Raw genomic sequence first — 15,706 nt, forward strand, 5'->3', positions numbered from 1 at the left:
TGAAGTATTGTGGTGCTGCAGAGACATCCCGGCCTACAAATCCTACAGATTACAGAAAACATCTTTATTTGGTACAGATCCACGCAAAAATCACACTATAATCATTTAATTTTTTTAAGATTTAATATTAGTCAATGAAAATGAGAATAATGATACAAACATGATCATTCCCTTCAATATTGGGAATCATATTGCAATCGCAATATCAGTCAAAATAATCGCAATTAGATATTTTCCTCTTATCGTGCAGCCCTACTGCAGTCTTTAGTCAGGGCTGGAAAAAAGTGTTGCGAACCATGGTTTTCAGGTTACAAAAAAATCAATTACAGTTAATATTCTCTAGAACTGAGCATCAGTCCAAAATAAGATGTATAAGGCTTGGTTCTCTTTATCGTAAACATGCAAGTCCAACGATTATCTATCAGAAAGTTTCATGTATCTATAAAGGAAACTGAAAATGATTAGAGGTTACAATACAGTTTCAGCATTTCTAGTTTTTGTTATACTGGCAGTTTTTTGGAAGCGATTGATTGAAAAGCTTTGTTGCTGTCTGTTGCCCCACCAAGCCTTGTATGGATCTAGCAGTCCAGCCTCTCTTCAGTAGCAGGGCAGGGCTTAATAACACAACGGGACAGCACTTGTTGTGGGATGGGCGAAGGTTGCTTCCCCCAGGAAGTATGTCCTGCTTGTTATGTAACAAGGTTACTCTGTACAAAAGGCCAGACTTTCAGCAGAGTGATGGGAAGTGACTCCCCTTTCGGCTGCAGTGTCTCTTCTGTCTGGCCTGCAAATGGCCGAGCTAAACATGTCAGCAAACTGAAAGTCTCTTGTTCAGATGAGATAGTAGTCGGTATTTACCAATTACTTTTGTTTTGGGGTCAAACTTTAGGGAGACTGAACTAGACACACTGTAGTGACAGTAGACTTTAAAAAAATCTTTTTTTTTCATAATTCCAGGTTGACATTTGTAATGGAGATGAGACATTCACTTGACAACTATTGGGTGTATTGTTTTGAAATGTAGTACAGACATTCCTTTACTGGTGGTACCTAGAGTCTCTAAAAGTAGAATGGGAGCAAGAGCGTTCAGTTATCAGGCTCCTCTCCTATGGAACCAGCTCCCGATCTGGGTTCGGGGGGCAGAAACTGTAATCGCTTTCAAGAATGAACTTAAAACTCTTCTATTTGATAAAGCTTATAGTTAGGGAGTGAGGAGTTGCAGTGTTCACCTAACTGGCCCACCTGCTTCTCTTCATAATTGTTAGACTAATAATACATAACAAAGTAGAGGGAGACAGGCCAGCCAAGCCCGATCCGGCAGGGGGAGAGTTCTAAGCCCGAAAAAGCTACCTCTCCTTATGACCTGTCTCTCTTAGTTACGCTGTTATAGTTACGCTGTTATAGTTCTAGACTGTGGGAGACTTCCTTCCTTCCTTTGACACACTGAGCTGCTCTCTCCTCTCCCTTTCTATTACTTTTACTATTACTATTTGTGTGTATCCAGTCCCAGAAATGCTTGTTACTAATCCTAGCTTCTGGGAGTTTACTCCCGGAGTCCTTATGTTTTTCCCCAGCGTATTTCCTTGGAGAACGTTGGCACCAAGATCCTGGTTCCAGCTGTCGCCGTGGTCCTGCTGCACTCCCTGCCGAGCTCAGCGGTGCCCTGCAATGTCATGCTTCTTCCGGCTGAACCCTGCTGCTTCCTGCTGAACCCTGCTGCCTCCTGCTGAACCCTGCATGAACCCTGCTGCTTCCTGCTGAACCCTGCAGCTTCCCGCTACATCCAGTCACTGTTCCATTATTAATGTGACTATTATTGCCACTGTTCATCACACCCCCAACCGGCCCGTCAGACACCGCCTACCAAGAGCCTGGGTCTGTCCGAGGTTTCTTCCCAAGAGGGAGTTTTTCCTCGCCACTGTCGCACTGCTTGCTCTTGAGGGAATTGCTGTAATTGTTGGAATTGTTGGGGCTTTGTAAATTATAGAGTGTGGTCTGGACCTACTCTATCTGTAAAGTGTCTCGAGATAACTCTTGTTATGATTTGATACTATAAATAAAATTGAATTGAATTGAATTAATCACTTTGGTGATCCTCATGGTCATCTAGTGCCATCATCAGCTCTACATTTCTGTCTGTCCAATGCTTTAGTAATTGACTACGTTGCCATTACTGTCTGTAATCTTATCTACTTTATCATACAATATCGGGATGTACGGGAACAAAACAGAAAGAGCAAGGAACAAGAAGCAGCAGCACACACATCACATTCAGCTGGTTTGGTAATCATTGATCAGTACCAGGAAGTGTAGAGCTGCAGGAACCATGCAGCAGAGAGAAAGGACATGATGAACAAATGAAAGGATTTGGGATATCAGGAGCAGAGTAAAGAACACCGGACATGCTGCAGGAGTGAAATAGCTCCAGCAGATGGCAGCAGTGCAACACATTTAGGACGGAAGCTGCCGTTAACCTCTCCATATTTAACACCATAAAGTCATTGGTTAACACCCAAAGCAGCAGAAGAAGAAGAATAGTTGGAACAGGCTGCACGCTCTGACAATGCATAATCCACGTGGTTTAAATATTTTGTTTCTGCATAAACAGTTTGAAGGCAAAACAGAAAACAAAGTGGTCTGTGTTTCTCCTACCGTGGAGTCTGACGACGATGATGGGGGGATTTGGCAAAGTAGGAAGGGGGGAAATAGGAAAAGAAAAGAAAGGAGCAACTTATTACAGGAGTCAGATGAAGGGAGAGAGTGGATCAGCCAGAGGAGTTTAAGGTTATCCTTAAATTAAAGGAAGGGAAGGCAGGTTTCAGATCTTTTAATCCCATTCGGCTGGCTAGGGTCTTGAAGGAAGAGTTAGGTGAAATCATAAATGCAAGGATTCTGGTGGATGGAAATCTGCTCGTGTTTTGTAGGTCTGCAGCACGGGTGACTAAAGCTGTTTCCATGAAGGCAATAGGTGAGAGGCGGGTGGAAGGATTTGTTTCAGGTAGGAAAGTAGTTTTGAAAGAGGGTTATCTATGGAGTTTCCTTGGAAATGTCTATGGAGGAGCTGGTTTAAGGCGTAGAAGGGACAAAGTTAACAGAAGCCTTTCACATTAAAGCTTTTAGGGATGGAGCTAAGAGGGATACACATGTTGTGGTGTTAACTTTTCAGGAAGAGTGTTTTTGGGGTGTCTGTCTTTTAAAGGTCCCATGGCATGAAAATTTCCTTTTATGAGGTTTTTTAACATTAATATGCTTTCCCCCAGCCTGTCTATGGTCCCCCAGTGCCTAGAAATGGTGATAGGTGTAAACCGAGCCCTGGGTATCCTGCTCTGCCTTTGAGAAAATGAAAGCTCAGATGGGCCAATCTGGAATCTTGCTCCTTATGAGGTCATAAGAAGCAAGGTTACCTCCCCTTTCTCTGCTTTGCCAGCCCAGAGAACGAAAGACATCGTGGCTTTCAAACCATAGACTGTATATTAATGGACAGCGCATGTGTGACGTCACCCATTGGTTTGTGGAGATCAGCTGTCCGTCGTCGAGTTTGCCGTTACGGGCGCAGCTATCCTGGTTGCAGATGTGACGATTTTAGACGAGAGGGAGGAGTGAGGGAGGAGCCCTTACACTCTACTTTACGTTTCACACTTTCACTGGCAATGACATCATAGCCACGCCCTAAAACACCCCCTGTTTTATCCCCGATTTTGAAAATCAACGAGACCATAATTAAAAAAATGAACATCATTCTGTGTTGCAGAAGACTTAAAACTAGCGATTGAGACCACAAACTCATTATGAAAATGTTTACTGAGGTAATAAATCAAGTGAGAAGTGAGTCACTTTCTCATAGACTTCTACAGAAACCGACCTCCTTTTGCAACTGCACGTGTCGCCCTCTGCTGGAATTCAGACAGAATGCAGGTTTAAGGCACGTCCACATTTGCAGCACTTCGCCGAACCGCATGCGTTGTCCATTAATATTAACAGTCTATGTTTCAAACGAGCAACGTGTCAGTTGGTCAACATGAGCTCTCTGCTTGTAAAGAGAGTGTGTTAAATTAAAAAGTGGAAGTTGTGGTGGAGGACATGTGGCTGGTAGACATGAGTCTGCCTTAACAGAGGCAGCACGGTGGCTCAGCGGTTAGCACTTCTGCCTCACAGCAAGAAGGATCTGGGTTTGAGCCCAGGTCGTCCCAGGCCTTTCTGTGTGGAGTTTGCATGTTCTCCCTGTGCTTGTGTGGGTTTTCTCCCAGGGTGCTCTGGTTTCTTCCCACCATAAAGACATGCACACAACTAGGACTACAGTTGAAAATTAGCTGACTGGCTAACACTGGCGCATTTACAGAAATGCTGATTAATGTGCACTGTCCTAATCAAATAAATAAATCTAAAACAATATAAGCAGGCTGTGAAGGTGCAACAATACAGGGAGACAAACAAAGGAGCTTGATTTGCAGAACCTGTCAAACAGGTGGTCGCGGGGGAGGCCAATCGTGAGAAGTGTGACAGAGGACTCAGTTGTTGTGAGTAAGGTTCATTTTCTGGCTTTCATTGCACAAGTGTTATATGGTATCAAACAGACCAAAAATACAGAAGCTCCAATGTGGTTAAACAAGTGGTGCAAGATGCTGAGAAGATTCTCGGAATAGGCAGAGTTCAGCCAGCTGATCTCCAAAGCTTTGTTTTCTCAACAAATAGAAGAAGCAAAGTGAATAATAGTCGAAGCCAGAAGGAAATGGTGATGATATTTAGTTTACTGATGTTTAGTTTAGTATCCTCCAGTGGAATGCCAAAAGTTTGGTAGCCAATTTGCAGGAATGAAAGAGGTTTGTGGATGGTTTTAAGGATAAACCACAGTTAATATGTATACAGGAAACATGGCTTAAACAGTCGTTGGATTTTGTGATACCAGGATTTATCTGTTTACCTAAGGACCAGAATTCTTCTAGAGGGGGGAGTGCAATATTTGTTAAAAAGGTGTTCCACATAGGACAGTAGGCTTAACTTCAGAGCTTGAATGCGATTAAGGTATGGAGCATAGCAGGAAGGTTGTCATTGGTTAATTTCTATAATCCTTGTCTTATAATAATAATGGATCAGGTGAAACCCCCAGTGATGTTAACAGGAGATTGTAATGCCCATAATCCTCTGTGGGGCAGCAGAAATACTTTAGAGATGGGAATGGGGCTTTCATAGAAGATTTTCTAGATAAACATAATTTGGTGGTATTAAATGACGGAAGAACAACTAGGTTTCATGTTAATAGTGGGAGCTTGTCATGAATAGATTTATCCTTTGCTTCAGGTGAACTTGCTAGGAGTGGGAAATTGGACCCTACAGTGACAACAAGAACAAGAACTTTTAGGTTAGATGGTAAATAAATGTGGCAACGTTATTAATATTTTGAGGTGCTTGACTGGTTGTTCTTGGGGTGTAGACAGGAATGTTATGATGATTTATAAAGCTATGATAAGATTAGTTTTTGATTATGGGTGTCTTGCATACAGATCGGCAGCTAGGTCCACTTTTAATAAGTTAGATGAGCTTCAGTCTAGGGCTTTGAGGATATGTACTGGGGCAACGCCGATCCCAGCACTCTTAGTGGAGGTTCCACTAAGGCTGCGATGTACAAAACTGGCATTACATTATTTTGTAAAAATGAAAAGCTTTTGTGACGGCTCCTAGGCCTCAAGACCTATTAAGTCCCTTTGGTTGCTGGGATCTGGGGATTGGCTAATAAGGACTCATGATTGACACCTGGATGAACTGTTTGCTCACATGTCCATGAATAGGAGTGACTGGGCAGTCACTCCTCTTCTCTCCCTCCTCAAGGTTGCTTGGTTTGTTTGGACTTTGGGTTGGGTTACTTTTGCGTTCTAACATTGCTACACTTACACACATCCATACACTACACACATTACTGATAAACTGATAGCACGTTTACCTTTGTTTATTTAAATAAATTTGATTTAATTGAGCATACCTTTGAGCCAGGTCATGACACTTTGGATCAGCTCTTCCTTCGATCTCTTTGCTAGCAGAGTGTTGGGAGTTTGGAAAGGGCAGGAGCAGTTTTAATAGTAGTGTAGTAAGACATATGCTGGCTATCTATACCACTCTGGCTGAGGCTGATGTGGACTTATCTATTAAAAGATCATTGCAGGAAGGAAGAGTAGGAAATGTTGCACATTAGGCCTATGTACAGGAATGATTACATATATATTTACTGATGGCTCAAGAGACCCAGAAGGGTTAGGTTTAGTTGGGGGGATTTGAATAACGGTTCTTAAATTGGAGAGGTGGGGGTGTAATGTGTGGGTTTGTTGTGGGTTCCAGCACGTTTGGGGGTTGAGGAGAATGAGGTTGCAGATAAAGCTGCTAGGGCGAGTTTAGGAAGAGATAGGGTGGAGGTGCCTTTTGGTAAACTGGAGTGCCGAAATTTGATCAGTGAAAGACAGAACCAGCAGTGGCAGCAGGAGTGGAGAAAAGACACCAAAGGGAGGAAGCTGTATGATATCCAGCCATCAATTAAATCCGGGAATACAATGAGCCTGCCTATGATGGATCAGATAAAGTTGGCCAGGTTAATAAGGCTGGAACATTGTGGGATGGCAAGTGGGCTGTTTCTGGTGGGTGTAATAAAAATAAAAGTCTCCTTTCCTCAGCGTACCTTGGACAGTGTACTGTGTACTGTCCAAGATACGCTGAGGAAAGGAGACTTTTATTTATGTCTCTAAATGAGCTGGGAATGGAAATATTTTCCTTAAAAACTTTGATGGATGATGGTCCAAATCATCAAGAAAGAGCCTTGGAACTAATCCATTTCCTGAACAACAGGAAATCAATTTGGGGCCGTTTAGCATGTGTTTACATCTGTGAAATGATAGGCCTATATTGGAAAATATAGATCAAAAGGGAGCTTAGATTGTCCTCATTACCAGTGGGAGGCAGCAATGCACGATCAGTGTCTAGTCTGCCGAAAAGAAAAGAAGAAGAAGAAACAGCTACAGTAGCAGTTGCTTAGCTAGTACACCCATTAGTAGCAGCATCTGGTGTTCCGTGTGATTTACACAGACCCCGGACTAGTTTCTGGCCCATTCTGCCCACCACTTGTCGGGTTTCACGTCGGAAGGTAACGTTAACGTGACGCCGTGTGTCCTCATCTGTCATCGTTGTTTAGTCACTGTTGAAGCTAACAACAGCATGCTAACGGTTAGTTAGCAGCAAGCCTGGCGCAGGGTCTGTTTGTTTTCCCCGCCTGCTGATCTCTGCTGTCACCCGGTTGTTCTCATCGGGCCGGCTAACAAGCTAACAGGTTAACAAGCTAACAGAGGTTTAAAATACTTTTAGCAAAAGTCGAGGTGTGTGTGTGTCTGTGTGTCTGTGTGTGTGTGTGAGAGAGAGAGAGAGAGAGAGAGAGAGAGAGAGAGAGAGATCATGTGGCCCATCATGGTGTGTGTTCAACATCTTGTGTAGTAAACATAATAAATGCATTAAATGGTGAATACTTCCTGCAGAGTCCTGAGAGTTGCAGCCCTGCATTCCAAAAGGGAAGAAGAGTACTTGACCATGAGCTCAGATGATGGTGAGACACACACACACACACACACACACACACACACTCTCTCCCTCCTCCCCTCTCCCTCTCCCAGCAGACGGTCAGTCAGTTGTTCATGGTGTTTCTGCAGGTGACATGGAGAACCAGGCTGAGCTGGAAGAGAAGACGAGGCTCATCAACCAGGTGTTGGAGCTTCAACACACTTTAGAGGGTAACACACACACACACTTATTAGTTGTCAATTGTAGCAGGTGTGGCTGCCACCGTGGGTCACCACAGCCAAGACTATTGAACACTATTCACCAACAACATTATTTATTTATTCACGACTGCTCACACACACTTTCAACATAAGTTCTCGCACTTTCTGATCGTGCGTCTCTTGTGATTTGGTTTTGCTGTGGCGGCCTGTCGCATCCTAAAGCTGTAACGCACAGATGCTACTGTGGTGATTTTATGCATCACAAAGAACCTTTTCACGTAGCACGTGTGACACGGTACAGCTCTGTAGAGTACCGTAAACATGGCTGTCACCTCCTGGGAATCGAAGTGACTTATAAATAACCTCGAGGGCGGCTGGTCCTCCATACGTTGTTTGTTTTTTCTCCCACGCAACAGAAGAGCGAGCAGGTGTGGGCCCATGTAAATTCAAGCAGCCATTCATAACCGCTAATGCAGATATGTCACGTGCACAGGCTGTTTGATGTAGAAACATACAGTTGATTACATACTGATTAATTGAACATCAGCATTTTCCAACAGCTGCACAAATGACTGATCTGCCCACCAAGGATTAGATAGACAAGTATTTCTGCCCTTTGCAATCAAAAGCAGCTAAGTTATAAGAAACGGACCTGGGGCCTCATTTATATTCCGAAATATTCAGATTTATTAAACTGTGCGCACGCACGTCCAACGCTGGATTCCCTTTATAAATCACAATCGACTCTAAATGTGGCGCAGCTTTGGTGGCTTCATGTCACGCCCATAGTTTCCCTTAAATAGTCAGTGAAACGCCCCAAATATTAATATTCTTCCATCCCGACATCATGCGCACAGAGGAAAACAAAACAAAGGACTTTCACTCAATTTCAAGTTGTAGGTATTGTTAGAGAGGTGGAAAAGAGGACAGTATGTTTGGAGGGCACAGTGTGGACATTACTAATGCCAAAAAAGCTGTAGAGTGACAACATGTTGCAGACATGGTTAATGCCACAGCCTCCGAGGTCAGACTGTAGCGTTGGGTACCGAAACCCGGTTCCACTATGGAACCGGTTCCTACGCAAACGGTAGTATTTGGACCGGATTAGAACGCAAATTTCGGTTCCGACTGAAATATTTTCCCTCTGTTGCTCCGGACAGCGGCAGACTCTTTTTTTTTGTTTTTCTTTTTCTTTCTCCCTTTTCTGCCGAGTGGAGCACGTGCCCGCTCGCGGTGTGAAGCGCGTGTCCGCGCTATTCTTGGACATGTACGCTACAATCACTGCTGGTGGACGGCTTTTTGTACACGCTCCGAAACGGACGTAAAAATATCCCCCTTTCTCTGATGTCTACCGTTAGCTAGCTACCGTAAATGTAGGCTACTTTTAAAATGGCATATTTTCCCTCTGGGCTCACCAAAATGGACGTAAAAGCATATTAACCATTCACTGACTGCACGTCATCGCTAGTAAAATGAAGTACATGAAGTGTGTTGTAAGAAAGTTAGGCTGTGTGAACAATGTGCCGCTCTTCCAAATATTGACATGTTGGATACACTTCCTCATCCCTGCAGCCCAGGTGAGCTCCTGCTGACCTTCCTTTTACAATTTACTGCAACACTTTCCACTTACAGGATTTTATAGAAAAACTGACTCTAATACTGAAAAAAGATGGCAGGAGCTGGTGAAAATGAAACTAGAGCGGCACCTTCAGTTCGTTAAGCTCACCAGTCTTTATGCACACAATCCTCATATCGTGTGTGTGTTTCAGACCTGTCTGCCCGAGTGGATGCTGTCAAAGAGGAGAACCTGAAGCTGAAGTCAGAGAACCAGGTTCTGGGTCAGTACATTGAGAACCTGATGTCTGCCTCCAGTGTCTTCCAGACCACGGACACCAAGGGCAAACGGAAGTAAGGAGAACTTCTGAGAGGCCTGACCTAGAACACAGTCCACGCCCTGGACCCAACCGGACTCTAATGATCCACATGATGGACCCTTTTAATACTGCTTGTGCCGTAAACGTGGTTTCATTCAGTGTGTGTGGTGGGAACACAAAAACCCCTTCACATCTTTGTTCAGAGCGACCAATCGGCACCACAGCTTTGGAAGCGTGGAAGAGGAATACATTGTGTGAGCTGAAAAAAAAAAAAAAAAAAAAAAAAAAGATCCCTCTTCATAAGCATATTTTTTGCATTATCCGCATCTAACCTCGCCTGTCGTCCCCGTAACCTCCACTCCAGGAAGCTGCTGAGTAACAGCAGGTCATAAACGCATCCTCTACCAGGGACCAACATACAGCACCTTATTAAACCAGATCGCTACGTGCTAATGGCTAATTCTGCACCGTGAGCCCTAGGGGTACACGATTCAGAAAATGTCACGATTCGATTCAATATCAATTTTTGATTTAAAAAAAACAAACAGATTCTCGATTTAATAAAAAAAAAAAAGAGATTCACAGTATGTAAATGTTACTTTTCCCATGTGATTGCAGTAGACAAACAATTATAAAAATAAAATATGAATCAATTTTGAATCGGTAGAGCTTGAATCGCGATTCGAATGTGAATAGATTTATTTTTTATTTATTTTTTTGCACACCCCTAGTGATCCCGCAGCGACGCTTCCTTTTGCTTTTGCAGTTTGTGCAATTAACGCACCACAGAGTTCCAATGTTTACGGGGTGTTCGTGAAGGCATCATGTCCTTTGTCGGTGTACTGGAGACTCCTTTTGGTGTCTCTCCTCCTCCACACAGCACCGGGGATTTCATCTGTTTCAGCTTTTGTTATTTATTGGTCAGTATTGCTGCCATAGATCTTAGAATTAATACTTGTTATTAATGAAGAGAGGAAAGCCCCAGTCTTTGTCACTTTTGTGTTGCTGCAGTAAATGGCACTAAACAGTTTATAGACCACGCCTCACCTGTTATTTAAACTTGTGTGTTTAGCCTCTCGATAAACCAGCGAGAAATATGCATACTGTATTTCATGCATACGTGTTGGAATATATTTGACCCTGTTGCATTTGTATATGGTTTACATATGGTTGTTTCTGTTACTAATTTGAAATGACTTTAGTTTAATAAAGTGATGAAGGTTTTTGATGAAATGTGAGTTCTGAGCTAATCTGTTTGATCTCTGGCCACGTAGTCACTAAGGTTGCTCGGAAGGACAGGTGACCCACTGCTTTGCCGTCTGCATGTTCGTACTTAATAATAATAATACATATATTTTTTATAGCGCTTTTTTAGACACTCAAAGACGGCAGCCAGCAGGGATTAAAGTTATCTGTCGCTACGACGGATTTCCGTCAATTTGATTTTAGAAATGCCATATCTGAGATTGATGCAGATCCGATGAAAAAAAAATGGGGGGGGTCCTGTATCACTTTTTCTTTGTGTATGCAACTACAAATATTAGCTCTGTTGAATGAATATGAATTTTGTTATTTCCATGCATTAATGTATACAATTTCTTACTATCGCAAAACACTCGTCAGGGGAGGTCATTCATTTGGGTGCCACCTATGGCTTGAACAGATGCCACCCGATTATTGTTTTTAATCAATGCAACTAACGTTATGTGTAAAGCGATGCACTATAACAGGGTTCCCGCGGGGTCTTATATTAAGTCTTAAAAAAATTCTTTAATGATAAAGGCCTTAAAAGTATTGAATAACGTTCACAAAGTTGTACATTTCGTTTACAAAGGTCTTAAATTATGTCTTGTGCTTTCGTAGGATGAAATAAATACCGTAACGTCCTAAATAAATGCTTTGTGTGTTTGTGTGTCTTTACAATTTACTCCGTGTGACTGGAATTTAATACAACGGTACAGGTACTAGTCACGTCAGTGTCTTTCTTTACGCTCTTGACAGTGGAGTGTGCGCGACACATGGATGTATGTAGCTAGGTTATAACAATACTAACGGCGCAAAATGGTGTTTTATCTTAAATCCGTGGACATCGTGAGAACGCTTTGGCCCTAAACATCCAAGCTTGAGCGCAAATCAATCAGTTGTCAAGAAAGAAAACAGCACCGCGCTACTAACAAGCTAACGTTAGCTCGTTGGTTAGAACGGGCAAGTGTCTGAAGGTCTGGCCAGAGATGCGGACCAGTTGGCGGACGAGGCTGAGAGCAATGTGGCAGAGGTTAGCACAACAAGCGGGTCGGTGTGCGAGTCAGTCTAGCGCTAATGAAACGGGGGAGTGCTTTTCTACAATATGATTGCTGCAGTAGAAAAGAACAGCAATGGTTAGTCGTGGGATGTACTGAAATATTGTTTTGTTCATCAGGAAAAGAGAACACTCGCAATATTCCCTTCACTTTGCTGTTTGCATCTTATTGTACATTAAAAACCAATAGGGCGCGATCGCAAAAGGGGCGCTATCTGTATAGGTAGATGTGAACAGCTTATGACTTGGCCTGAAAAAAAGTTCAGTCAAAAGATCTTTTTTTCACTTTAATCCCTGAAGATGCTTTACAGACAAAACAAACAGACAAGGTATGTAGACAAGGTTACATGACGGACAAAAAGAAAAGGAAACACATAGGTGCATGGACAAGCACATGCAAAGCAGGAGAGGTGGGCGATGAAAAGGAGGAGATCAAACTGGGAAAGTCTGTTGACAGAAAAAAGCAAGCTCCAAGAGGTGAGTTTTGAGGGCCTGTTTGAAGGATGGTAGGGTGCTTGAATGTTTGATGTGTGTGGGGGAGGGCGTTCCAGAGGGTGGGGTGCAGCAGCTGAGAGTACTTCTAATTGAAATACTGTTGTATACAGGCGGGTGACTCATTAAAGGAAACATGGAGAAATGAGCAACATATAAGGAGTGCTGCTGTTCATCCCTCACACTTGGAGCACTGAAGTTTCAACCATTCATATTTTTTTATGGTTATGTTTCCCTTTCACTGGTCACCCACCTGTATGTGTCTGAGGTAGATGAATAGTACATTAGTGTAGTCATCTCGTTTTGATACCAGCTGAGAGAAGCCGTTTGGCTGCGTGTACCAGAGTCAGGAACAAACACACAGTTAGCAGTAGCCTTAGCATACAAACTAAGTAAGGAATACTGTTTTGGAAGTGTGGTGTCCTGTTCCTCATGGTGTCTGCTAGCACAGTAGCTGAAGGTTTGTGACTGTCCTGAGGCTTGGGTTTAAAATTTGATACGCGACCTTTGGGAAAGATATTAATACCTTCTCCTCCATACATCACAGAGAAACAAGTTTTCTCCTTTTTTTTCATTTGCAAGAAAAACATACGAGAACTTTGCCTAAGTAATAGTTTCTATTTAGTTTGATTTAAATTGGGAACGGTCCCATCAAACAACATTATGAATCTGACATTTATGCGACACATTTTGAAATCTAGAATTACAAGAGAAGTATTCCCAGTGGGCTTTCCGTGCTGCGACTGATGTAACGCATGTTGGACGTGATGCAGCTGATTGATTGGACTGAAAGTTGTTGTCAAAGGCGTTTCCTCTCTGGCAGGGATACTCCATCTTAAAAGAAGAGGAAACCAACAACGTGTTAAGGCCGGGACACACAGGGCCGATAATGGGCCGTTGAACAGTCTGGCGAGGTCAGTGACTCGAGTCTGTTCGGTGTGTCCCGTGCCGTCTTCAGTCTGGGGGGCTGTCGGCGTTCATTTTGGCCGACCTGACGTGTTCAGTCGGAGACAGGGCAGTCGGGACTCACGCGGAAATGGCGAGCGGAATGAGCGTGACTAGAGTCTCTCAAAATCTAAAGAAAATCTTTTTAACTGACCTTTGTTGATCTGAAATTAAGACAGATTCAGCAACTGCATGGCCTATTTCTCGCTTAAAATGTTTTCAGAAACATGTTTCAGTGAACTATTTTAGTACAATATGAGATCGTATTCTGAACGAGCCGCCATGACAGTCTGGCTTTGAATTTCCGGAGAAAACAAACCCATGTGACGCGTTCGTCCAATCAGCTGCCGGTTTTCATTTCTTGGGCAACAATACAGAGTAGCGCCGCCTGCTGCTATGGAGACGTATTATGTTTCTCAAGTTGGTGTCGCCTCAGTGTGTCCCGAGGCAGTTTTTTGGACCTCGGGGACGCGACTGATCATCTCAACTGGCTTTTCTGTCGACGGTCGGCCGTCTGGCTGGTGTGTCCAGCCTTTAGTCTGTCTTAATACTTTGGCTTTCCTTCCCTGTCTGTGGCTCCTGTTGGAGATGGAAATCCAGAGAGAGAGAGAGACAGACAGATGGACGGACGGACGACTCATCAGGCTTTGGACGCACGCACACACGCACACACACACAGTGGGTTTTGTCATTGTCAGGAAAAAAGTAAAAAACAAAACAAACAAAGCTTTATCCAGGTGGGATTTGTGTTATCTGATGAAATCACGGGTAATTTGAATTTAATGTAAGAAGGCAACATATAAGTCACTGGGACGAAGCTGGGACTGATGGCGTTAAGCAACTGTGCCCACCTAATTTTAATCCTGAAAAATAAAAATAAATTTCTCTTATCTATTCCAGAATATCCCCCTGCCCCCTCCCTCGTCTTTGTTTACTAGAATTAAGAAATTGTTTACCAACTTTATTTGGCAAAATAAACGTCCTGGACTGCATCTATCTTTATTATATCTACCATATGACAAAGGAGGCCTTAAATGCCCAATGATCCAATGGTATTATTGGGCTACTCAACTAAGATCTATCATGTTTTATTTTTTGGCTGACAGTCCTCCAGCTTGGGTGGATCTAGAATCCTGTGCTGTTACGCCGAGCCTGCCATTGCACTTGTATTTGTACTCAGCAGATCGCAAATACCTGAGGACACATACAGATAATCCTATTGTACTAAATATGATTAATGTTTGGTTTGACAGTTGCAAATACTTGAATATCAACCCTTCCTGGTCATGCTTTAGTCCTATTTGGGGCAATGTCAATTTTAAACCCGGAAAAAGTGATCCAGGTTTTTGTGTATGGGCTGAAAAGGGGTTAAGGAAAGTGCAGGATATTTACAGAGAAGACGGAGTACTTATGTGCTTTGCAGAAATATCAACCAAATACGACATCCCAAAGAGTCACTTCTTCAAATATCTTCAAATTAGAAGCTTCATAGCCTCGTCTCAAAACTATTCATTAGATATACCTGTAATTTCCTCATTAGAGTCTGCAGTTATAAGAAACTGTTAAGGTTTAATTTCATATTTGTATGACTTATTTGTGTCTGGGTCCAACGAATCCTCTGATCCCAAGCTAAGACAATGGAAGGCAGACATAGATGATGAAGTATCATTAGAAGTCTGGAATGAGGCGTGTAAGAAGGCTCAGAGACAAACAGTCAACAGTAGCCTGAAACCTTTACAGTATAAATGGTTGATGCAGTATACATAACCCCAGTTAAATTACATAAGTTTGACGATAGCATTCCTGATACTTGCATCAAGTGCAATGAGGCAAGAGGCCCACTCTACCATTGTATATGGGAATGCACGGAAATTAAACCCTTTTGGCAAGATATTATTAATATGATAGACCAAATGTTAACAAAAAAACTACCACTAAATCCTAAACTCTTCATTCTGGGTATATATCCTACCAACATACACTTACAAAGTAAGGAGTTTAGATTGATAGATGTGTATTTTACAAGCTAAACGTACAATTGCTCTTACTTGGAAAAAAGCAGATGGGCCAAGACTCGGGATGTGGATCAAAGGAATGGTGTCAAACATGTCAATGGAAAAGATAACGTATATTCTTAGACACAAACAAAATATTTTTGATGATATTTGGAGACCTTTTATGTACTTCTTAAGGCATAATGTTAATGTTGGTAAACTACTTCAACAGGAACAAGTTCTGGGGGAGTAGGATAACACAGGGATCTTGAATATTGATGGAAGAAGCCTTTTCCTTAATTTGAATTTTATTATTAATTTATATTCTATTTATTCCCTTTAATTATT

General features: G+C 42.6%; 1 protein-coding gene across 2 annotated transcripts; it reads left to right on the forward strand.

The window, feature by feature from the left end:
• Positions 1 to 6,825: 6,825 nt before the first annotated feature.
• LOC114562883 (short coiled-coil protein B) lies at positions 6,826 to 9,928 on the forward strand. Of its 2 annotated transcripts, none has more exons than XM_028589551.1 (4): positions 6,826 to 7,126; positions 7,512 to 7,579; positions 7,683 to 7,763; positions 9,524 to 9,928. In XM_028589551.1, the coding sequence occupies exons 2-4, from the start codon at positions 7,564 to 7,566 to the stop codon at positions 9,664 to 9,666; spliced, it is 240 nt and encodes a 79-aa protein (XP_028445352.1). In that variant the 5' UTR covers positions 6,826 to 7,126; positions 7,512 to 7,563; the 3' UTR covers positions 9,667 to 9,928. The 2 variants fall into 2 exon arrangements, with proteins under 2 accessions (XP_028445352.1, XP_028445353.1); XM_028589552.1 differs by lacking the exon at positions 6,826 to 7,126 and adding an exon at positions 7,133 to 7,309.
• Positions 9,929 to 15,706: the final 5,778 nt, after the last annotated feature.

This window comes from Perca flavescens, chromosome 10, assembly GCF_004354835.1.
Source record: "Perca flavescens isolate YP-PL-M2 chromosome 10, PFLA_1.0, whole genome shotgun sequence".
Taxonomy (NCBI): Eukaryota; Metazoa; Chordata; class Actinopteri; order Perciformes; family Percidae; genus Perca; species Perca flavescens.